General features: G+C 45.1%; 1 protein-coding gene across 2 annotated transcripts in view; it reads right to left on the bottom strand.

Moving 5' to 3' along the window:
- LOC110526851 (vacuolar protein sorting-associated protein 13C) overlaps positions 1 to 27,100 on the bottom strand; it is a 253,457-nt gene that overhangs the window by 166,720 nt on the left and 59,637 nt on the right. The window contains exons 5-12 of one of the 2 annotated variants that reach the window (XM_036963883.1): positions 24,527 to 24,628; positions 23,545 to 23,607; positions 18,695 to 18,766; positions 18,325 to 18,437; positions 17,806 to 17,865; positions 17,658 to 17,717; positions 17,285 to 17,365; positions 3,512 to 3,569 (exon numbers count right to left, since the gene is read on the bottom strand). In XM_036963883.1, the coding sequence (XP_036819778.1) occupies positions 3,512 to 3,569; positions 17,285 to 17,365; positions 17,658 to 17,717; positions 17,806 to 17,865; positions 18,325 to 18,437; positions 18,695 to 18,766; positions 23,545 to 23,607; positions 24,527 to 24,628 (609 nt within the window). The remainder of the gene's footprint in view (positions 1 to 3,511; positions 3,570 to 17,284; positions 17,366 to 17,657; positions 17,718 to 17,805; positions 17,866 to 18,324; positions 18,438 to 18,694; positions 18,767 to 23,544; positions 23,608 to 24,526; positions 24,629 to 27,100) is intronic. The other variant, XM_036963884.1, reaches the window with a different exon arrangement.

Consider the following 27,100-nt stretch of genomic DNA (forward strand, 5'->3'; position numbering starts at 1 on the left):
CCCCTCCAACTTCTAGGGTCGGTTAGACTAGACACCGTGCTCAATGGAGAATCTCTAATGAAAGTGTTCCTTAGTCCAGGAATAGCATTCATCTCAATCCTAGAGACTGACAGTCACAAGACGCTCAGAGACAGACAGTCACAAGACGCTCAGAGACACAGACAGAGAGAACAGACTACCACATCTACATCATGGAATCACCAGATTCACATTGGTCTGTCATAAAGCTGTCACATCTGTCTTCTAGGCCACCAGTTCCCTCTGAGGGTTTCCTCATCTTTAGAAGGTTGGGAAGACAGCCGTTTACAGCTAACAGAGGACAATATAGGCCAGTATACACCCAGCCAGTACACACCCTGTATACACCCAGCCAGTATACACCCTGTATACACCCAGCCAGTATACACCCAGCCAGTATACACCCTGTATACACCCAGCCAGTATACACCCAGCCAGTATATACCCAGTATACACCCAGCCGGTATACACCCTGTATACACCCAGTCAGTATACACCCAGCCAGTATACACCCAGTCAGTATACACCCAGCCGGTATACACCCAGCCAATATACACCCAGCCCTTATACACCCAGCCAGTATACACCCAGCCCGTATACACCCAGTATACACCCAGCCAGTATACACCCATTCAGTATACACCCAGTCAGTATACACCCAGTATACACCTAGTCAGTATATACCCAGTATACACCTAGTCAGTATATACCCAGCCGGTATACACCCAGCCGGTATACACCCAGCCAGTATACACCCAGCCAGTATACACCCAGCCCTTATACACCCAGCCAGTATACACCCAGCCCGTATACACCCAGTATACACCCAGCCAGTATACACCCAGTCAGTATACACCCAGTCAGTATACACCCAGTATACACCTAGTCAGTATATACCCAGCCGGTATACACCCAGCCGGTATACACCCAGCCAGTATACACCCAGCCAGTATACACCCAGCCCGTATACACCCAGCCCGTATACACCCAGTATACACCCAGATTCACATTGGTCTGTCATAAAGCTGTCACATCTGTCTTCTAGGCCACCAGTTCCCTCTGAGGGTTTCCTCATCTTTAGAAGGTTGGGAAGACAGCCGTTTACAGCTAACAGAGGACAATATAGGCCAGTATACACCCAGCCAGTATACACCCTGTATACACCCAGCCAGTATACACCCTGTATACACCCAGCCAGTATACACCCAGCCAGTATACACCCTGTATACACCCAGCCGGTATACACCCAGCCAGTATACACCCAGTCAGTATACACCCTGTATACACCCAGCCAGTATACACCCAGCCAGTACACACCCAGTCAGTACACACCCAGTCGGTATACACCCAGCCGGTATACACCCAGCCGGTATACACCCAGCCGGTATACACCCAGCCAATATACACCCAGCCGGTATACACCCAGCCAGTATACACCCAGTCAGTATATACCCAGTATACACCTAGTCAGTATAAACCCAGTCAGTGTATACACCCAGTCAGTATACACCCAGCCAGTATACACCCAACCAATATATACTCAGTATACACCCAGCCAGTATACACCCAGCCAGTATACACCCAGTCAGTATACACCCAGCCAGTATACACCCAGTCAGTATACACCCAGTCAGTATACACCCAGCCAGTATACACCCAGCCAGTATACACCCAGCCAGTATACACCCAGTCAGTATATACCCAGTATACACCTAGTCAGTATAAACCCAGTCAGTGTATACACCCAGTCAGGATACACCCAGCCAGTATACACCCAGCCAGTATACACCCAGCCAGTATACACCCAGCCAGCCAGCATACAACCACCCAGCCAGTATACACCCACCCAGCCGGTATACACCCAGCCGGTATACACCCAGCCAGTATACACCCAGCCAGTATACACCCAGCCAGTATACACCCGGCCAGTATGTACCCAGCTAGTATACACCCAGCCAGTATACACCCAGCCAGTATACACCCAACCAGTATATACCCAGTATACACCCAGTCAGTATACACCAAGCCAGTATGTACCCAGTATACACCCAGCCAGTAAACACCCAGTAAGTATACACCCAGTCAGTATACACCCAGCCAGTAAACACCCAGTCAGTATACACCCAGCCAGTATACACCCAGCCAGTATGTACCCAGCCAGTATGTACCCAGTATACACCCAGTCAGTATACACCCAGTCAGTATACACCCAGTCAGTATACACCCAGCCAGTATACACCCAGCCAGTATACACCCAGTATACACCCAGCCAGTATACACACACCCAGCCAGTATACACCCACCCAGCCAGCATACACCCAGCCGGTAAACACCCAGTAAGTATACACCCAGTCAGTATACACCCAGCCAGTATGTACCCAGTCAGTATACACCCAGCCAGTATACACCCAGCCAGTATACACCCAACCAGTATGTACCCAGTATACACCCAGTCAGTAAACACCCAGTAAGTATACACCCAGCCAGTATACACCCAGCCAGTATACACCCAGCCAGTATACACCCAGCCAGTATACACCCAGCCAGTATGTACCCAGTATACACCCAGCCAGTATACACCCAGCCAGTATACACCCAGCCAGTATACACCCAGCCAGTATGTACCCAGTATACACCCAGCCAGTATACACCCAGCCAGTATACACCCAGCCAGTATACACCCAGCCAGTATACACCCAGCCAGTATACACCGAGCCACCAGCCAGTATACACCCAGCCAGTATACACCCAGTCAGTATACACCCAGTCAGTATACACCCAGCCAGTATACACCCAGCCAGTATACACCCAGCCAGTATACACCCAGCCAGTATACACCCAGCCAGTATACACCCAGCCAGTATACACCCAGCCAGTATACACCCAGCCAGAATACACCCAGCCAGAATACACCCAGCCAGAATACACCCAGCCAGAATACATGTGTACTAGGTTTCACAGAGAGGATAAGATAAAAGGATCCAACACTTAAAAGCAACATGACGATTGGTTTCCTCTCCTGGATTGGCTGGCTGGTTGCCATGGAGAGTCAAACGAAAACTTAAATAAAAAAAAAATGGATTGATGTAAGGACACCTTTCGCTGTCTTTTGTAATGGAAAGTTTGTGTGTCTGTGTGTGTGTGCTGTGTGGTGTGTGTGTGGTGTGTGGTGTGTGGTGTGTGGTGTGTGTTTGTGTGTGTGTGTGTGTGGTGTGTGTGTGTGTGGTGTGTGGTGTGTGTGTGTGTGGTGTGGTGTGTGTCTGTGTGTGTGGTGTATGTGTGTGTGTGTGTGTGTGTGGCGTGTGTGTGTGTGTGTGTGGTGTGTGTGTGTCTGTGTGTGTGGTGTGTGTCTGTGTGTGTGGTGTGTGTCTGTGTGTGTGGTGTGTGTGTGTGTGTGGTGTGTGTGTGTGTGTGTGTGTGTGTGTGTGTGTGTGTGTGGTGTGGTGTGTGTGTAGTGTGGTGTGTGTGTGTTCGTGTTACCCAAGGTACATACTATATTGGTAGTCTTTGATCTCTTGGTCCTTGGTACTGATGCCGTCCTTCAGCTTTTCCTGGACAGACACAAAGACAAGGAAGAGGATTAGAAATCACACAGACATGTCTCTGGTCTTCTGTAACTCAGTCGGTAGAGCATCGCGCTTGCAACGCCAGGGGTGTGGGTTCGATTCCCGGGACCACCCATAAGTAAAACCTATGTATGTAAAACTGTAAGTCCCTTTGGATAAAAAGTTTACGCCAAATGGCATATATTATTATTATTATATTATGACAAAGTATCTAAGATGGAAAGATCTGTAGCATCAACCTGACGCGCATCTAAGATATTTAGAGATTCAGTTTAAATACTGATGAAACAGATGTTTTGTAACATCATTTGGAGAGTGGATAGGTATCATAGATCCCTGTATGAGGTACTACAACAACACTGATGGTGTTAACCTCTCTAACCTCTCCTCCCTCATTATATTATAAATCCCTGTATGAGGTACTACAACAACACTGATGGTGTTAACCTCTCCTCCCTCATTATATTATAGATCCCTGTATGAGGAACTACAACAACACTGACGGTGTTAACCTCTCTAACCTCTCCTCCCTCATTATATTATAGATCCCTGTATGAGGAACTACAACAACACTGACGGTGTTAACCTCTCTAACCTCTCCTCCCTCATTATATTATAGATCCCTGTATGAGGTACTACAACAACACTGACAGTGTTAACCTCTCTAACCTCTCCTCCCTCATTATATTATAGATCCCTGTATGAGGAACTACAACAACACTGACAGTGTTAACCTCTCCTCCCTGATTATATTATAGATCCCTGTATGAGGTACTACAACAACACTGACGGTGTTAACCTCTCTAACCTCTCCTCCCTCATTATATTATAGATCCCTGTATGAGGTACTACAACAACACTGACAGTGTTAACCTCTCTAACCTCTCCTCCCTCATGATATTATAGATCCCTGTATGAGGAACTACAACAACACTGACAGTGTTAACCTCTCTAACCTCTCCTCCCTCATGATATTATAGATCCCTGTATGAGGTATAACAACACTGACGGTGTTAACCTCTCTAACCTCTCCTTCTCCTCTCCTGTTTTATAGACATTTGCATTTTCCTCAATAAGCCCTGCAGATCATTAATCCAACACACCAGATACAGTGGTACAACTGGAGAACAGACATTAATTAACCTACTGTAGACAGAACCAGGACTCAGTCTGAATACAACCTGAACAACAGACATTAATTAACCTACTGTAGACAGAACCAGCACTCAGTCTGAATACAAACTGAATAGACATTAATTAACCTACTGTAGACAGAACCAGGACTCAGTCTGAATACAAACTGAATAGACATTAATTAACCTACTGTAGACAGAACCAGGACTCAGTCTGAATACAAACTGAACAGACATTAATTAACCTACTGTAGACAGAACCAGAACTCTGAATACAAACTGAACAACAGACATTAATTAACCTACTGTAGACAGAACCAGAACTCAGTCTGAATACAAACTGAACAGACATTAATTAACCTACTGTAGACAGAACCAGAACTCTGAATACAAACTGAACAACAGACATTAATTAACCTACTGTAGACAGAACCAGAACTCAGTCTGAATACAAACTGAACAGACATTAATTAACCTACTGTAGACAGAACCAGAACTCTGAATACAAACTGAACAACAGACATTAATTAACCTACTGTAGACAGAACCAGCACTCAGTCTGAATACAAACTGAACAACAGACATTAATTAACCTACTGTAGACAGAACCAGAACTCAGTCTGAATACAAACTGAACAGACATTAATTAACCTACTGTAGACAGAACCAGAACTCTGAATACAAACTGAACAACAGACATTAATTAACCTACTGTAGACAGAACCAGCACTCAGTCTGAATACAAACTGAACAACAGACATTAATTAACCTACTGTAGACAGAACCAGCACTCAGTCTGAATACAAACTGAACAACAGACATTAATTAACCTACTGTAGACAGAACCAGGACTCAGTCTGAATACAAACTGAACAACAGACATTAATTAACCTACTGTAGACAGAACCAGGACTCAGTCTGAATACAAACTGAACAACAGACATTAATTAACCTACTGTAGACAGAACCAGCACTCAGTCTGAATACAAACTGAACAACAGACATTAATTAACCTACTGTAGACAGAACCAGCACTCAGTCTGAATACAAACTGAACAGACATTAATTAACCTACTGTAGACAGAACCAGGACTCAGTCTGAATACAAACTGAACAGACATTAATTAACCTACTGTAGACAGAACCAGGACTCAGTCTGAATACAAACTGAACAGACATTATGTAACCTACTGTAGACAGAACCAGAACTCAGTCTGAATACAACCTGAACAGACATTAATTAACCTACTGTAGACAGAACCAGGACTCAGTCTGAATACAAACTGAACAGACATTAATTAACCTACTGTAGACAGAACCAGGACTCAGTCTGAATACAAACTGAACAGACATTAATTAACCTACTGTAGACAGAACCAGGACTCTGAATACAACCTGAACAGACATTATGTAACCTACTGTTGTTATCACTGGACGGTCTGATGGAATATTTAATTAAAAGGCTGATTATGGGCCACTTTGTCTCGTCTTGCGTCACAATACTGATTTCCTAACTCCCCTGTGTGTGTGTGTGTGTGTATGTGTGTGTGTGTGTGTGTTCTGTCGGGGTAATTGTAATACAGGAGGGTTATGCAATATGTATTAATAGCTACTAGGCTGTGAGAGCAAACACACCATGTCCACATGAGGAACAGATGGCTGGACGCACCTGGGCCATACCTGTGACACGTGACGGGGGATTTGGGTCTGGCAGGGAGAGGAAAACTGAATGTTCCTGATTGGGACGGAGTTCTCTATCAGTCTGTACAACACAGAGCTATGAGGATCGTTCTGTTCCCTATGACACAGAGCTGTGAGGATCGTTCTGTTCCCTATCAGTCTGTACAACACGGAGCTGTGAGGATCGTTCTGTTCCCTATAACACAGAGCTATGAGGATCATTCTGTTCCCTATCAGTCTGTACAACACGGAGCTATGAGGATCGTTCTGTTCCCTATCAGTCTGTACAACACAGAGCTATGAGGATCGTTCTGTTCTCTATCAGTCTGTACAACACAGAGCTATGAGGATCGTTCTGTTCTATATCAGTCTGTACAACACAGAGCTGTGAGGATCGTTCTGTTCCTTATCAGTCTGTACAACACGGAGCTATGAGGATCGTTCTGTTCCCTATAACACAGAGCTATGAGGATCGTTCTGTTCCTCATCAGTCTGTACAACACGGAGCTATGAGGATCGTTCTGTTCTCTATCAGTCTGTACAACACAGAGCTGTGAGGATCGTTCTGTTCCCTATAACACAGAGCTATGAGGATCGTTCTGTTCCCTATCAGTCTGTACAACACGGAGCTATGAGGATCGTTCTGTTCTCTATCGGTCTGTACAACACAGAGCTGTGAGGATCGTTCTGTTCCCTATGACACAGAGCTGTGAGGATCGTTCTGTTCTCTATCAGTCTGTACAACACAGAGCTATGAGGATCGTTCTGTTCTCTATCAGTCTGTACAACACAGAGCTATGAGGATCGTTCTGTTCTCTATCAGTCTGTACAACACAGAGCTATGAGGATCGTTCTGTTCTCTATCAGTCAGTACAACACAGAGCTGTGAGGATCGTTCTGTTCTCTATCAGTCTGTACAACACAGAGCTGTGAGGATCGTTCTGTTCTCTATCAGTCTGTACAACATGGAGCTATGAGGATCGTTCTGTTCTCTATCAGTCTGTACAACATGGAGCTATGAGGATCGTTCTGTTCCCTATAACACAGAGCTATGAGGATCGTTCTGTTCTCTATCAGTCTGTACAACACAGAGCTATGAGGATCGTTCTGTTCCCTATAACACAGAGCTATGAGGATCGTTCTGTTCTCTATCATTCTGTACAAAATGGAGCTATGAGGATCGTTCTGTTCCCTATAACACAGAGCTATGAGGATCGTTCTGTTCTCTATCAGTCTGTACAACACAGAGCTATGAGGATCGTTCTGTTCCCTATAACACAGAGCTGTGAGGATCGTTCTGTTCTCTATCAGTCAGTACAACACAGAGCTATGAGGATCGTTCTGTTCTCTATCAGTCTGTACAACACGGAGCTGTGAGGATCGTTCTGTTCCCTATCAGTCTGTACAACACAGAGCTATGAGGATCGTTCTGTTCTCTATCAGTCTGTACAACACAGAGCTATGAGGATCGTTCTGTTCTATATCAGTCTGTACAACACAGAGCTGTGAGGATCGTTCTGTTCCTTATCAGTCTGTACAACACGGAGCTATGAGGATCGTTCTGTTCCCTATAACACAGAGCTATGAGGATCGTTCTGTTCCTCATCAGTCTGTACAACACGGAGCTATGAGGATCGTTCTGTTCTCTATCAGTCTGTACAACACAGAGCTGTGAGGATCGTTCTGTTCCCTATAACACAGAGCTATGAGGATCGTTCTGTTCCCTATCAGTCTGTACAACACGGAGCTATGAGGATCGTTCTGTTCTTTATCAGTCTGTACAACACAGAGCTGTGAGGATCGTTCTGTTCCCTATGACACAGAGCTGTGAGGATCGTTCTGTTCTCTATCAGTCTGTACAACACAGAGCTCTGAGGATCGTTCTGTTCTCTATCAGTCTGTACAACACAGAGCTATGAGGATCGTTCTGTTCTCTATCAGTCTGTACAACACAGAGCTATGAGAATCGTTCTGTTCCTTATGACACAGAGCTATGAGGATCGTTCTGTTCTCTATCAGTCTGTACAACACAGAGCTCTGAGGATCGTTCTGTTCCCTATAACACAGAGCTATGAGGATCGTTCTGTTCTCTATCAGTCTGTACAACACAGAGCTGTGAGGATCGTTCTGTTCCCTATCAGTCTGTACAACACAGAGCTATGAGGATCGTTCTGTTCTCTATCAGTCTGTACAACACAGAGCTATGAGGATCGTTATGTTCCCTATAACACAGAGCTATGAGGATCGTTATGTTCCCTATAACACAGAGCTATGAGGATCGTTCTGTACCCTATAACACAGAGCTATGAGGATCGTTCTGTTCTCTATAACACAGGGCTATGAGGATCGTTCTGTTCCCTATCAGTCTGTACAACACAGAGCTATGAGGATCGTTCTGTTCCCTATAACAGAGCTGTGAGGATCGTTCTGTTCTCTATCAGTCAGTACAACACCGAGCTGTGAGGATCGTTCTGTTCTCTATCAGTCAGTACAACACAGAGCTGTGAGGATCGTTCTGTTCTCTATCAGTCTGTACAACACAGAGCTATGAGGATCGTTCTGTTCCCTATAACACAGAGCTGTGAGGATCGTTCTGTTCCTTATCAGTCTGTACAACACAGAGCTATGAGGATCGTTCTGTTCTCTATCAGTCTGTACAACACAGAGCTATGAGGATCGTTCTGTTCTCTATCAGTCAGTACAACACAGAGCTGTGAGGATCGTTCTGTTCTCTATCAGTCTGTACAACACAGAGCTGTGAGGATCGTTCTGTTCTCTATCAGTCTGTACAACATGGAGCTATGAGGATCGTTCTGTTCTCTATCAGTCTGTACAACATGGAGCTATGAGGATCGTTCTGTTCCCTATAACACAGAGCTATGAGGATCGTTCTGTTCTCTATCAGTCTGTACAACACAGAGCTATGAGGATCGTTCTGTTCCCTATAACACAGAGCTGTGAGGATCGTTCTGTTCTCTATCAGTCAGTACAACACAGAGCTATGAGGATCGTTCTGTTCTCTATCAGTCTGTACAACACAGAGCTGTGAGGATCGTTCTGTTCCCTATCAGTCTGTACAACACAGAGCTGTGAGGATCGTTCTGTTCCCTATCAGTCTGTACAACACGGAGCTATGAGGATCGTTCTGTTCCCTATCAGTCTGTACAACACAGAGCTGTGAGGATCGTTCTGTTTTCTATCAGTCTGTACAACACAGAGCTGTGAGGATCGTTCTGTTCCCTATCAGTCTGTACAACACAGAGCTGTGAGGATCGTTCTCTTCCCTATCAGTCTGTACAACACGGAGCTATGAGGATCGTTCTGTTCCCTATCAGTCTGTACAACACAGAGCTGTGAGGATCGTTCTGTTCCCTATCAGTCTGTACAACACAGAAATATGAGGATTGTTCTGTTCCCTATCAGTCTGTACAACACAGAGCTATGAGGATCGTTCTGTACCCTATAACACAGAGCTATGAGGATCGTTCTGTTCTCTATAACACAGGGCTATGAGGATCGTTCTGTTCCCTATCAGTCTGTACAACACAGAGCTATGAGGATCGTTCTGTTCCCTATAACAGAGCTGTGAGGATCGTTCTGTTCTCTATCAGTCAGTACAACACCGAGCTGTGAGGATCGTTCTGTTCTCTATCAGTCAGTACAACACAGAGCTGTGAGGATCGTTCTGTTCTCTATCAGTCTGTACAACACAGAGCTATGAGGATCGTTCTGTTCCCTATAACACAGAGCTGTGAGGATCGTTCTGTTCCTTATCAGTCTGTACAACACAGAGCTATGAGGATCGTTCTGTTCTCTATCAGTCTGTACAACACAGAGCTATGAGGATCGTTCTGTTCTCTATCAGTCAGTACAACACAGAGCTGTGAGGATCGTTCTGTTCTCTATCAGTCTGTACAACACAGAGCTGTGAGGATCGTTCTGTTCTCTATCAGTCTGTACAACATGGAGCTATGAGGATCGTTCTGTTCTCTATCAGTCTGTACAACATGGAGCTATGAGGATCGTTCTGTTCCCTATAACACAGAGCTATGAGGATCGTTCTGTTCTCTATCAGTCTGTACAACACAGAGCTATGAGGATCGTTCTGTTCCCTATAACACAGAGCTGTGAGGATCGTTCTGTTCTCTATCAGTCAGTACAACACAGAGGTATGAGGATCGTTCTGTTCTCTATCAGTCTGTACAACACAGAGCTGTGAGGATCGTTCTGTTCCCTATCAGTCTGTACAACACAGAGCTGTGAGGATCGTTCTGTTCCCTATCAGTCTGTACAACACGGAGCTATGAGGATCGTTCTGTTCCCTATCAGTCTGTACAACACAGAGCTGTGAGGATCGTTCTGTTTTCTATCAGTCTGTACAACACAGAGCTGTGAGGATCGTTCTGTTCCCTATCAGTCTGTACAACACAGAGCTGTGAGGATCGTTCTCTTCCCTATCAGTCTGTACAACACGGAGCTATGAGGATCGTTCTGTTCCCTATCAGTCTGTACAACACAGAGCTGTGAGGATCGTTCTGTTCCCTATCAGTCTGTACAACACAGAAATATGAGGATTGTTCTGTTCCCTATCAGTCTGTACAACACAGAGCTATGAGGATCGTTCTGTTCCCTATGACACAGAGCTGTGAGGATTGTTCTGTTCTCTATAACACAGAGCTATGAGGATCGTTCTGTTCCCTATAACACAGAGCTGTGAGGATCGTTCTGTTGTCTATCAGTCAGTACAACACCGAGCTGTGAGGATCGTTCTGTTCCCTATCAGTCTGCACAACACAGAGCTATGAGGATCGTTCTGTTCTCTATCAGTCAGTACAACACAGAGCTGTGAGGATCGTTCTGTTCTCTATCAGTCTGTACAACATGGAGCTATGAGGATCGTTCTGTTCCCTATAACACAGAGCTATGAGGATCGTTCTGCTCTCTATCAGTCTGTACAACACAGAGCTGTGAGGATCGTTCTGTTCTCTATCAGTCAGTACAACACCGAGCTGTGAGGATCGTTCTGTTCCCTATCAGTCTGCACAACACAGAGCTATGAGGATCGTTCTATTCTCTATCAGTCAGTACAACACAGAGCTGTGAGGATCGTTCTGTTCTCTATCAGTCTGTACAACATGGAGCTATGAGGATCGTTCTGTTCCCTATAACACAGAGCTATGAGGATCGTTCTGTTCCCTATCAGTCTGTACAACACGGAGCTATGAGGATCGTTCTGTTCCCTATCAGTCTGTACAACACAGAGCTATGAGGATCGTTCTGTTCTCTATCAGTCTGTACAAAACAGAGCTGTGAGGATCGTTCTGTTCCCTATCAGTCTGTACAACACAGAGCTGTGAGGATCGTTCTGTTCCCTATCAGTCTGTACAACACGGAGCTATGAGGATCGTTCTGTTCCCTATCAGTCTGTACAACACAGAGCTGTGAGGATCGTTCTGTTCCCTATCAGTCTGTACAACACAGAGCTATGAGGATCGTTCTGTTTCCTATCAGTCTGTACAACACAGAGCTATGAGGATCGTTCTGTTCTCTATCAGTCTGTACAACACAGAGCTGTGAGGATCGTTCTGTTCCCTATCAGTCTGTACAACACAGAGCTGTAAGGATCGTTCTGTTCCCTATCAGTCTGTACAACACGGAGCTATGAGGATCGTTCTGTTCCCTATCAGTCTGTACAACACAGAGCTGTGAGGATCGTTCTGTTCCCTATCAGTCTGTACAACACAGAGCTATGAGGATCGTTCTGTTCCCTATGACACAGAGCTGTGAGGATCGTTCTGTTCTCTATAACACAGAGCTGTGAAGATCGTTCTGTTCTCTATAACACAGAGCTGTGAGGATTGTTCTGTTCCCTATAACACAGAGCTATGAGGATCGTTCTGTTCCCTATAACACAGAGCTGTGAGGATCGTTCTGTTCTCTATCAGTCAGTACAACACAGAGCTATGAGGATCGTTCTGTTCCCTATCAGTCTGTACAACACAGAGCTGTGAGGATCGTTCTGTTCCCTATGACACAGAGCTGTGAGGATCGTTCTGTTCTCTATCAGTCTGTACAACACAGAGCTCTGAGGATCATTCTGTTCTCTATCAGTCTGTACAACAGAGCTATGAGGATCGTTCTGTTCTCTATCAGCCTGTACAACACAGAGCTATGAGAATCGTTCTGTTCCCTATGACACAGAGCTATGAGGATCGTTCTGTTCTCTATCAGTCTGTACAACACAGAGCTCTGAGGATCGTTCTGTTCCCTATAACACAGAGCTATGAGGATCGTTCTGTTCTCTATCAGTCTGTACAACACAGAGCTGTGAGGATCGTTCTGTTCCCTATCAGTCTGTACAACACAGAGCTATGAGGATCGTTCTGTTCTCTATCAGTCTGTACAACACAGAGCTATGAGGATCGTTATGTTCCCTATAACACAGAGCTATGAGGATCGTTATGTTCCCTATAACACAGAGCTATGAGGATCGTTCTGTACCCTATAACACAGAGCTATGAGGATCGTTCTGTTCTCTATAACACAGGGCTATGAGGATCGTTCTGTTCCCTATCAGTCTGTACAACACAGAGCTATGAGGATCGTTCTGTTCCCTATAACACAGAGCTGTGAGGATCGTTCTGTTCTCTATCAGTCAGTACAACACCGAGCTGTGAGGATCGTTCTGTTCTCTATCAGTCTGTACAACACAGAGCTATGAGGATCGTTCTGTTCTCTATCAGTCTGTACAACACAGAGCTGTGAGGATCGTTCTGTTCTCTATCAGTCTGTACAACATGGAGCTATGAGGATCGTTCTGTTCTCTATCAGTCTGTACAACATGGAGCTATGAGGATCGTTCTGTTCCCTATAACACAGAGCTATGAGGATCGTTCTGTTCTCTATCAGTCTGTACAATACAGAGCTATGAGGATCGTTCTGTTCCCTATAACACAGAGCTATGAGGATCGTTCTGTTCTCTATCATTCTGTACAACATGGAGCTATGAGGATCGTTCTGTTCCCTATAACACAGAGCTATGAGGATCGTTCTGTTCTCTATCAGTCTGTACAACACAGAGCTATGAGGATCGTTCTGTTCCCTATAACACAGAGCTGTGAGGATCGTTCTGTTCTCTATCAGTCAGTACAACACAGAGCTATGAGGATCGTTCTGTTCTCTATCAGTCTGTACAACACAGAGCTGTGAGGATCGTTCTGTTCCCTATCAGTCTGTACAACACGGAGCTATGAGTATCGTTCTGTTCCCTATCAGTCTGTACAACACAGAGCTATGAGGATCGTTCTGTTCCCTATCAGTCTGTACAACACGGAGCTATGAGGATCGTTCTGTTCCCTATCAGTCTGTACAACACAGAGCTATGAGGATCGTTCTGTTCCCTATCAGTCTGTACAACACAGAGCTATGAGGATCGTTCTGTTCCCTATGACACAGAGCTGTGAGGATCGTTCTGTTCTCTATAACACAGAGCTGTGAGGATTGTTCTGTTCTCTATAACACAGAGCTGTGAGGATCGTTCTGTTCCCTATAACACAGAGCTATGAGGATCGTTCTGTTCCCTATAACACAGAGCTGTGAGGATCGTTCTGTTCTCTATCAGTCAGTACAACACAGAGCTATGAGGATCGTTCTGTTCCCTATCAGTCTGTACAACACAGAGCTGTGAGGATCGTTCTGTTCTCTATCAGTCTGTACAACACAGAGCTGTGAGGATCGTTCTGTTCTCTATCAGTCAGTACAACACCGAGCTGTGAGGATCGTTCTGTTCCCTATCAGTCTGCACAACACAGAGCTATGAGGATCGTTCTGTTCTCTATCAGTCAGTACAACACAGAGCTGTGAGGATCGTTCTGTTCCCTATAACACAGAGCTATGAGGATCGTTCTGTTCTCTATCAGTCTGTACAACACAGAGCTATGAGGATCGTTCTGTTCCCTATAACACAGAGCTATGAGGATCGTTCTGTTCTCTATCAGTCTGTACAACACAGAGCTATGAGGATCGTTCTGTTCTCTATCAGTCTGTACAACACAGAGCTATGAGGATCGTTCTGTTCTATTTCCAGCTGTGTGGCTGGATGGATGCAGTGCTACTCTGATTCAGACATGTGAATAGCTAACGGAAACACTGACTTAGTTACACTTCATTCCAGATGAGAGAACGGCTACGTCACACACACCCACACACACACATCTCGTAATAATGCTTCTCAACCTGAGGCAACTACCAGCCAGCACCAATTATGCTGTCTGCAGAGCTGAGGAAAGACACTGATCCGTTTATCCGTGATGTGCCTGTGTTTACGCTGCATAACCAGCAACAGTACACACAGAGACCTGAGCAGTTCATCACAGATAACACACACCTAGAGAACAAGACCTGAGCAGTCCATCACAGATAACACACACCTAGAGAAGACCTGAGCAGTCCATCACAGATAACACACACCTAGAGAAGACCTGAGCAGTCCATCACAGATAACACACACCTAGAGAAGACCTGAGCAGTCCATCACAGATAACACACACCTAGAGAAGACCTGAGCAGTCCATCACAGATAACACACACCTAGAGAACAAGACCTGAGCAGTCCATCACAGATAACACACACCTAGAGAAGACCTGAGCAGTCCATCACAGATAATACACACCTAGAGAACAAGACCTGAGCAGTCCATCACAGATAACACACACCTAGGGAAGACCTGAGCAGTCCATCACAGATAACACACACAGAGAAGACCTGAGCAGTCCATCACAGATAACACACACCTAGAGAAGACCTGATCAGTCCATCACAGATAACACACACCTAGAGAAGACCTGATCCCAGGTAAGAGATTCATCAGTCATGAGGACAATATGACCACACCGCACTGGAGACAATATGATCAGAACACACCCCACTGGAGACAATATGATCACACCCCACCCCACTGGAGACAATATGATCAGACCACACCCCACTGGAGACAATATCAGACCACACCCCACTGGAGACAATATGATCAGACCACGCCCCACTGGAGACAATATGATCAGACCACACCCCACTGGCAACAATATGATCAGACCACACCCCACTGGAGACAATATGATCAGACCACACCCCACTGGAGACAATATAATCAGACCACACCCCACTGGAGACAATATGATCAGACCACACCCCACTGGAGACAATATGATCAGACCACACCCCACTGGAGACAATATGATCAGACCACACCCCACTGGCAACAATATGATCAGACCACACCCCACTGGAGACAATATGATCAGACCACACCCCACTGGAGACAATATGATCAGACCACACCCCACTGGAGACAATATGATCAGACCACACCCCACTGGAGACAATATGATCAGACCACACCCAACTGGAGACAATATGATCAGACCACACCCCACTGGAGACAATATGATCAGACCACACGCCACTGGAGACAATATGACCACACCCCACTGGAGACAATATGATCAGACCACACCCCACTGGCGACAATATGATCAGACCACACCAAACTGGAAACAATATGATCAGACCACACCCCACTGGAGACAATATAATCAGACCACACCCCACTGGAGACAATATGATCAGACCACACCCCACCCCACTGGAGACAATATGATCAGACCACACCCCACCCCACTGGAGACAATATGATCAGACCACACCCCACCCCACTGGAGACAATATGATCAGACCACACCCCACTGGAGACAATATGATCAGACCACACCCCACTGGAGACAATATGATCAGACCACACCCCACTGGAGACAATATGATCAGACCACACCCCACTGGAGACAATATGATCAGACCACACCCCACTGGAGACAATATGATCAGACCACACCCCACTGGAGACAATATGATCAGACCACACTGGAGACAATATGATCAGACCACACCCCACTGGAGACAATATGATCAGACCACACCCCACTGGAGACAATATGATCAGACCACACCCCACTGGAGACAATATGATCAGACCACACCCCACTGGAGACAATATGATCAGACCACACTGGAGACAATATGATCAGACCACACTGGAGACAATATGTGTGACTTGTGTACTAACTTTCCAGTGTTTTCTGTTCTGCATGTATTATAGTGTATTGTGTTTGTATACCAACTTCACAAAATGCATTTCCACGTGAATAAACAAACAACAAAATATATTGGATGGTGCGGTATCATGTGACACAACGTACTGAAAAAAGGATAGAATAAAGGAGGATAACTGGAGTAAAGACAGACGTTCATTACCACTATATCTTCCTGATAAAGACAGAGGATCATTACCAGTATATCTTCCTGATAAAGACAGAGGGTCATTACCACTATCTCTTCCTGATAAAGACAGAGGATCATTACCACTATCTCTTCCTGATAAAGACAGAGGGTCATTACCACTATCTCTTCCTGATAAAGACAGACGTTCATTACCACTATATCTTCCTGATAAAGACAGAGGATCATTACCAGTATATCTTCCTGATAAAGACATAGAGGGTCATTACCACTATCTCTTCCTGATAAAGACAGAGGATCATTACCAGTATATCTTCCTGATAAAGACAGACGTTCATTACCACTATATCTTCCTGATAAAGACAGAGGTACATTACCAGTATATCTTCCTGATAAAGACAGAGGGTCATTACCACTATCTCTTCCTGATAAAGACAGAGGATCATTACCACTATCTCTTCCTGATAAAGACAGAGGGTCATTACCACTATCTCTTCCTGATAAAGACAGACGTTCATTACCACTATCTCTTCCTGATAAAGACAGAGGGTCATTACCAGTATCTCTTCCTGATAAAGATAGAGGTTAATTACCAGTATCTCTTCCCAGGAGCCTTTATAGAAGATGGGACTGTTGACGTTCCAGTAGGCACACAGACATTCCAAACGGCCCAGCTGGAAACAGAGAGAGGACAGGAAGTCAACAGAGAGAGGACAGGAAGTCAACAGAGAGAGGACAGGAAGTCAACTGGGCACGGGGTCATATCAACAATGTCACCCCAACGTTACAAATCAACAATATACAGCACAGCTTTGCCCTGAAATCTGTCAAGCCTTCCATGAATGAGCTGTGTGAGCTACAGACTCTGTGTTACCACAGTGGCAGTGGTACCTTGGAGCAGAATGACGGAGAGATCATGACAGCATCAACATGTATTCAGTGAACACTGCCCAAACCGGCTGTTACCTTGTAGATGATCCTGGCTGCCTCGTTCAGAATACACGACTTCCAGTTCTCATCGGTCGTCTACAAACAAAATCACAAAATGAACGAGCAGAATGACTGATATCAGAAAGACTCGTCACATCTTGTCAACCAGTGTGTGTGTGTGTACCTGTAGACTCAGCTCAGCCAGGGTGACTCCCATAGAGAGGGGCTGCTGGGGGTCTAATATCTGGAACACACAAACCACAGAGACAATCACACAACTTCCCATAATGCACTGGGAGACAGGAAGTACTAGGAAAGGATGTGAGGCAATGAGACAAGGAGAGATGACGAAAACAGACAAGAAGAGTAAGTTATGGAGGTAATGAGACAAGGAGAGAAGAGGTGAGGAAGGAGACTAGGAGATGAGGTGAGGAAATGAGAGGAGGGAAAAGAGACAAGGATAGGAGGTGAGGAGAGGAGTTGAGGAGACAAGGAGAGCCAGTGACGAGAGGAGATGAGGAAAGGAGACAAGGATATGAGGTGAGGAGGAAAAAAAGAGAGGTGAGGAAAGGAGATGAGGAAAGATGAGGAGAGAAGACAATGAAAGGAGGTGAGGAAAGGATATAGGAGAGGTGAGGAAAGGAGACAAAGAGAGAGGAGGCTGTGAGAGGAGGAGTTTTGTCCCCCAGCTCTAGAAACTAACATCGTCCTCATATCTGATATGGATGCTGGTGATCTTGACTTGCAGGTTCTTGATGACTTGCGTGGCCAGCTTCTCAGCAAACGTGTCCTTCTTCTCATCTTTCTGAGGCTTTTCTGAAATGACCAGAACAAGCTACTCAGGCAGCTGATAATGACCAGAACAAGCTACTCAGGCAGTTGATAATGACCAGAACAAGCTACTCAGGCAGCTGATAATGACCAGGACAAGCTACTCAGGCAGCTGATCATGTGTACTTGGTTGAAATCCACACAAGTCATTGGAAGATTTAAGAGAATGTCTTTTTGGTCAAAACTACTGTCACAACACACAATCACATTGACGATCACAATCACGCAACACACGTACCCACCTTGTTTGTTTTCATGGCGTTTTAAAGATTTTAGACTCTTAAAGCCTTTTTTGTGTTTTTTAATCTTAAAGCCTTGATGATTAACGCAGCATTAAACAGAGGAAGAGCTGTTAGTGGATAGTCAGTGCAACAGTGACATGACAACTAGACATCAGAGCATGCAGAATGGGTTGAAGACAAAGAAAACAACAGTGACAACCAGACATCAGAGCATGCAGAATGGGTTGAAGACAAAGAAAACAACAGTGACAACCAGACATCAGAGCATGCAGAATGGGTTGAAGACAAAGAGAACAACAGTGACAACCAGACATCAGAGCATGCAGAATGGGTTGAAGACAAAGAAAACAACAGTGACAACCAGACATCAGAGCATGCAGAATGGGTTGAAGACAAAGATAACAACAGTGACAACCAGACATCAGAGCATGCAGAATGGGTTGAAGACAAAGATAACAACAGTGACAACCAGACATCAGAGCATGCAGAATGGGTTGAAGACAAAGATAACAACAGTGACAACCAGACATCAGAGCATGCAGAATGGGTTGAAGACAAAGAAAACAACAGTGACAACCAGACATCAGAGCATGCAGAATGGGTTGAAGACAAAGAAAACAACAGTGACAACCAGACATCAGAGCATGCAGAATGGGTTGAAGACAAAGAAAACAACAGTGACAACCAGACATCAGAGCATGCAGAATGGGTTGAAGACAAAGAGAACAACAGTGACAACCAGACATCAGAGCATGCAGAATGGGTTGAAGACAAACATAACAACAGTGACAACCAGACATCAGAGCATGCAGAATGGGTTGAAGACAAACATAACAACAGTGACAACCAGACATCAGAGCATGCAGAATGGGTTGAAGACAAAGATAACAACAGTGGCAACCAGACATCAGACCAGGTCCACTAAAGAAACAGAACATAACCTAATGCCTGGCTGGTCCACTACAGAACAGAACCTAATGCCTGACTGGTCCACTACAGAACAGAACCTAATGCCTGACTGGTCCACTAAAGAAACAGAACAGAACCTAATGCCTGGCTGGTCCACTACACTACAGAACAGAACCTAATGCCTGGCTGGTCTACTACATTATAGAACAGAACCTAATGCCTGACTGGTCCACTACAGAACAGAACCTAATGCCTGACTGGTCTACTACATTATAGAACAGAACCTAATGCCTGGCTGGTCCACTACAGAACAGAACCTAATGCCTGGCTGGTCCACTACAGAACAGAACCTAATGACTGGCTGGTCCACTACAGAACAGAACCTAATGCCTGACTGGTCTACTACATTATAGAACAGAACCTAATGCCTGGCTGGTCCACTAAAGAAACAGAACCTAATGCCTGACTGGTCCACTACAGAACAGAACCTAATGCCTGGCTGGTCCACTACAGAACAGAACCTAATGCCTGACTGGTCCACTACAGAACAGAACCTAATGCCTGGCTGGTCCACTACAGAACATAACCTAATGCCTGACTGGTCCACTACACTACTGAACAGAACCTAATGCCTGACTGGTCCACTACATTATAGAACAGAACCTAATGCCTGGCTGGTCCACTACAGTACAGAACCTAATGCCTGGCTGGTCCACCACAGAACAGAACCTAATGCCTGACTGGTCCACTACATTATAGAACAGAACCTAATGCCTGGCTGGTCCACTACAGAACAGAACCTAATGCCTGGCTGGTCCACTACAGAACAGAACCTAATGCCTGGCTGGTCCACTACAGAACAGAACCTAATGCCTGGCTGGTCCACTACAGAACAGAACCTAATGCCTGGCTGGTCCACTACAGAACAGAACCTAATGCCTGACTGATCCACTACACTACTGAACAGAACCTAATGCCTGACTGGGCCACTACAGTACTGAACAGAACCTAATGCCTGACTGGTCCACTACAGTATAGAACAGAACCTAATGCCTGACAGGTCCACTACAGTACTGAACAGAACCTAATGCCTAGCTGGTCCACCACAGACCAGAACATAACCTAATGCCTGACTGGTCCACTACACTACTGAACAGAGCCTAATGCCTGGCTGGTCCACTACATTATAGAACAGAACCTAATGCCTGGCTGGTCCACTACAGAACAGAGCCTAATGCCTAGCTGGTCCACTACATTATAGAACAGAACCTAATGCCTGGCTGGTCCACAACATTATAGAACATAACCTAATGCCTGACTGGTCCACTACAGTATAGGACAGAACCTAATGCCTGGCTGGTCCACTACATTATAGAACAGAACCTAATGCCTGACTGGTCCACCACAGAACAGAACCTAATGCCTGACTGGTCCACCACAGAACAGAACCTAATGCCTGACTGGTCCACTACATTATAGAACAGAACCTAATGCCTGACTGGTCCACTACACTACTGAACAGAACCTAATGCCTGGCTGGTCCACTACATTATAGAACAGAACCTAATGCCTGACTGGTCCACTACACTACTGAACAGAACCTAATGCCTGGCTGGTCCACTACATTATAGAACAGAACCTAATGCCTGGCTGGTCCACTACTGAACAGAACCTAATGCCTGGCTGGTCCACTACATTATAGAACAGAACCTAATGCCTGGCTGGTCCACTACAGAACAGAACCTCATGCCTGGCTGGTCCACTACAGAACAGAACCTAATGCCTGGCTGGTCCACTACAGAACAGAACCTAATGCCTGGCTGGTCCACTACAGAACAGAACCTAATGCCTGACTGGTCCACTACACTACTGAACAGAACCTAATGCCTGACTGGGCCACTACAGTACTGAACAGAACCTAATGCCTGACTGGTCCACTACAGTATAGAACAGAACCTAATGCCTGACAGGTCCACTACAGTACTGAACAGAACCTAATGCCTAGCTGGTCCACCACAGACCAGAACATAACCTAATGCCTGACTGGTCCACTACACTACTGAACAGAGCCTAATGCCTGGCTGGTCCACTACATTATAGAACAGAACCTAATGCCTGGCTGGTCCACTACAGAACAGAGCCTAATGCCTGGCTGGTCCACTACATTATAGAACAGAACCTAATGCCTGGCTGGTCCACAACATTATAGAACAGAACCTAATGCCTGACTGGTCCACCACAGAACAGAACCTAATGCCTGACTGGTCCACTACATTATAGAACAGAACCTAATGCCTGACTGGTCCACTACACTACTGAACAGAACCTAATGCCTGGCTGGTCCACTACATTATAGAACAGAACCTAATGCCTGACTGGTCCACTACACTACTGAACAGAACCTAATGCCTGGCTGGTCCACTACATTATAGAACAGAACCTAATGCCTGGCTGGTCCACTACTGAACAGAACCTAATGCCTGGCTGGTCCACTACATTATAGAACAGAACCTAATGCCTGGCTGGTCCACTACAGAACAGAACCTAATGCCTGACTGGTCCACTACAGAACAGAACCTAATGCCTGACTGGTCCACTACAGAACAGAACCTAATGCCTGGCTGGTCCACTACAGAACAGAACCTAATGCCTGACTGGTCCACTACAGAACAGAACCTAATGCCTGACTGGTCCACTACAGAACAGAACCTAATGCCTGGCTGGTCCACTACAGAACAGAACAAAACCTAATGCCTGGCTGGTCCACTACAGAACAGAACAGAACCTAATGCCTGACTGGACCACTACAGTACAGAACCTAATGCCTGACTGGACCACCACAGAACAGAACCTAATGCCTGACTGGACCACTACAGTACAGAACCTAATGCCTGACTGGACCACTACATTATAGAACAGAACCTAATGCCTGACTGGACCACTACAGTACAGAACCTAATGCCTGACTGGACCACTACAGTACAGAACCTAATGCCTGACTGGACCACTACAGGACAGAACCTAATGCCTGACTGGACCACCACACAACAGAACCTAATGCCTGACTGGACCACCACAGAACAGAACCTAATGCCTGACTGGACCACCACAGAACAGAACCTAATGCCTGACTGGACCACTACATTATAGAACAGAACCTAATGCCTGACTGGACCACTACAGTACAGAACCTAATGCCTGACTGGACCACCACAGAACAGAACCTAATGCCTGACTGGACCACTACATTATAGAACAGAACCTAATGCCTGACTGGACCACTACAGGACAGAACCTAATGCCTGACTGGACCACTACAGGACAGAACCTAATGCCTGACTGGACCACCACAGAACAGAACCTAATGCCTGACTGGACCACCACAGAACAGAACCTAATGCCTGACTGGACCACTACATTATAGAACAGAACCTAATGCCTGACTGGTCCACTACAGTACAGAACCTAATGCCTGACTGGACCACTACAGGACAGAACCTAATGCCTGACTGGACCACCACAGAACAGAACCTAATGCCTGACTGGACCACTACATTATAGAACAGAACCTAATGCCTGACTGGACCACTACAGGACAGAACCTAATGCCTGACTGGACCACTACAGGACAGAACCTAATGCCTGACTGGACCACTACATTATAGAACAGAACCTAATGCCTGACTGGACCACCACAGAACAGAACCTAATGCCTGGCTGGACCACCACAGAACAGAACCTAATGCCTGACTGGACCACCACAGAACAGAACCTAATGCCTGACTGGACCACCACAGAACAGAACCTAATGCCTGACTGGACCACCACAGAACAGAACCTAATGCCTGACTGGACCACCACAGAACAGAACCTAATGCCTGACTGGACCACCACAGAACAGAACCTAATGCCTGACTGGACCACCACAGAACAGAACCTACCATGCTGAGGCTCCTTATACACAACACTTTCCAGATTAAACAGCAGCTCTCCCGTCTGAGAGTCTACGTGTCCCGTGAGATGAGCAGCACAAGGCAGAGAGAGAGAGCAGTGGTCAGACTAAATACACCATCAGCAGGACAAGGTAGAGAGAGAGAGTAGTGGTCAGACTAAATCAGACTGTCACACTGTGATGTCAGTCCACTAGTTTAACTCCTCACCTCTCTGATGTCAGTCCACTAGTTTAACTCCTCACCCCTGTGATATCAGTCCACTAGCTTAACTACTGTCTCCTCACCTCTGTGATGTCAGTCCACTAGTTTAACTCCCCACCCCTGTGATGTCAGTCCACTAGTTTAACTCATCACCTCTGTGATGTCAGTCCACTAGTTTAACTCCTCACCTCTGTGATGTCAGTCCACTAGTTTAACTCCTGTCTCCTCACCCCTGTGATGTCAGTCCACTAGTTTAACTCCCGTCTCCTCACCTCTGTGATGTCAGTCCACTAGTTTAACTCATCACCTCTGTGATGTCAGTCCACTAGTTTAACTCCTCACCCCTGTGATGTCAGTCCACTAGTTTAACTCCTGTCTCCTCACCTCTGTGATGTCAGTCCACTAGTTTAACTCCTCACCTCTGTGATATCAGTCCACTAGTTTAACTCCTGACCTCTGTGATGTCAGTCCACTAGTTTAACTCCTGTCTCCTCACCCCTGTGAAATCAGTCCACTAGTTTGACTACTGTCTCCTCACCCCTGTGATGTCAGTCCACTAGTTTAACTCCCGTCTCCTCACCTCTGTGATGTCAGTCCACTAGTTTAAATCCTCACCCCTATGATATCAGTCCACTAGTTTAACTCCTGACCTCTGTGATGGGAGTTAAACTAGTGGACTGACGTCTCCTCACCTCTGTGATGTCAGTCCACTAGTTTAACTCCACACCTCTGTGATGTCAGTCCACTAGTTTAACTCCCGTCTCCTCACCTCTGCGAGCAGCCATCAGTAGCGCCTCCTCAATGCGCTGCAGCTCCTTCTGCTTGGCCTCCTGCTGGTAACGCTCCTCCTTCGCGGCGTCATACTTTATCGCTTTGAAACAACACACCACAGGACATAGTTAATAAACACAACAGGTGTTGGAATTACAATATTCACAGCTTCAGGTGATGTTTGGTACTTAAATCACTTTGAACAAGACAACATGGTTTCATAGTGGATACACATAGTTCTGTTGGTTTTTATATCAACTTTCTTTCATTGTCAAGAAACCAAAGGCACAATCCCAGTCATATTAGCAACCCATGATAGTTGTTGATAATCCCAGTCATATTAGCAACCCATCCTAGTTGTTGATAACCCCAGTCATATTAACAACCCGTGATAGTTGTTGATAATCCCAGTCATATTAGCAACCCGTGATAGTTGTTGATAATCCCAGTCAAATTAACAACCCATGATAGTTGTTGATAATCCCAGTCATATTAACAACCCATGATAGTTGTTGATAATCCCAGTCATATTAACAACCCATGATAATTGTTGATAATCCCAGTCATATTAACAACCCATGATAGTTGTTGATAATCCCAGTCATATTAACAACCCATGATAGTTGTTGATAATCCCAGTCATATTAACAACCCATGATAGTTGATGATAATCCCAGTCATATTAACAACCCATGATAGTTGATGATAATCCCAGTCATATTAACAACCCATGATAGTTGTTGATAATCCCAGTCATATTAACAACCCATGATAGTTGATAATCCCAGTCATATTAACAACCGATGATAGTTGATAATCCCAGTCATATTAACAACCCATGCTAGTTGTTACATCTTTAGATCTCCCCTCGTTCTATATTCTAACAGATGTTTCCATCTCTGTCCATGAAACCCTGTTATCCCGGCTAAATGCATTTTGAGACATTTGCTTGTAGTCCTACCGCCGTGTTCACATTGCTGACCATAAAATGTGAAAAAATAATAGTTTATCAGTCCCCCCCCCCCCACGGAGCGAACATGTTGGGCTTTGAGTTAATCCTGGGCTATATATATATATATATATACATACATACCCCTCTCTCTCTCTATATATATATATATATATATATATATATATATATATATATATATATATATATATATATATATATATATATATATATATATATATATATATATATATATATATATATATATATATATATAGAGAGAGAGAGAGAGAGAGCGAGATAGTAGGACTATTGAAACAGTCTCCCTCCCTCTCCTAGTGTTATGAATAGTAGGACTATTGAAACAGTCTCCCTCCCTCTCCTAGTGTTATGAATAGTAGGACTATTGAAACAGTCTCCCTCCCTCTCCTAGTGTTATGAATAGTAGGACTATTGAAACAGTCTCCCTCTCTCTCCTAGTGTTATGAATAGTAGGACTATTGAAACAGTCTCCCTCCCTCTCCTAGTGTTATGAATAGTAGGACTATTGAAACAGTCTCCCTCTCTCTCCTAGTGTTATGAATAGTAGGACTATTGAAACAGTCTCCCTCTCTCTCCTAGTGTTATGAATAGTAGGACTATTGAAACAGTCTCCCTCTCTCTCCTAGTGTTATGAATAGTAGGACTATTGAAACAGTCTCCCTCTCTCTCCTAGTGTTATGAATAGTAGGACTATTGAAACAGTCTCCCTCCCTCTCCTAGTGTTATGAATAGTAGGACTATTGAAACAGTCTCCCTCCCTCTCCTAGTGTTATGAATAGTAGGACTATTGAAACAGTCTCCCTCCCTCTCCTAGTGTTATGAATAGTAGGACTATTGAAACAGTCTCCCTCCCTCTCCTAGTGTTATGAATAGTAGGACTATTGAAACAGTCTCCCTCTCCTAGTGTTATGAATAGTAGGACTATTGAAACAGTCTCCCTCCCTCTCCTAGTGTTATGAATAGTAGGACTATTGAAACAGTCTCCCTCCCTCTCCTAGTGTTATGAATAGTAGGACTATTGAAACAGTCTCCCTCCCTCTCCTAGTGTTATGAATAGTAGGACTATTGAAACAGTCTCCCTCCCTCTCCTAGTGTTATGAATAGTAGGACTATTGAAACAGTCTCCCTCCCTCTCCTAGTGTTATGAATAGTAGGACTATTGAAACAGTCTCCCTCTCTCCCTCTCCTAGTGTTATGAATAGTAGGACTATTGAAACAGTCTCCCTCCCTCCCTCTCCTAGTGTTATGAATAGTAGGACTATTGAAACAGTCTCCCTCCCTCTCCTAGTGTTATGAATAGTAGGACTATTGAAACAGTCTCCCTCTCTCCCTCTCCTAGTGTTATGAATAGTAGGACTATTGAAACAGTCTCCCTCCCTCCCTCTCCTAGTGTTATGAATAGTAGGACTATTGAAACAGTCTCCCTCCCTCCCTCCCTCTCCTAGTGTTATGAATAGTAGGACTATTGAAACAGTCTCCCTCTCCTAGTGTTATGAATAGTAGGACTATTGAAACAGTCTCCCTCTCCTAGTGTTATGAATAGTAGGACTATTGAAACAGTCTCCCTCCCTCCCTCTCCTA

The sequence above is a fragment of the Oncorhynchus mykiss genome, chromosome 26 (assembly GCF_013265735.2).
Source record: "Oncorhynchus mykiss isolate Arlee chromosome 26, USDA_OmykA_1.1, whole genome shotgun sequence".
NCBI classification, from domain to species: Eukaryota; Metazoa; Chordata; class Actinopteri; order Salmoniformes; family Salmonidae; genus Oncorhynchus; species Oncorhynchus mykiss.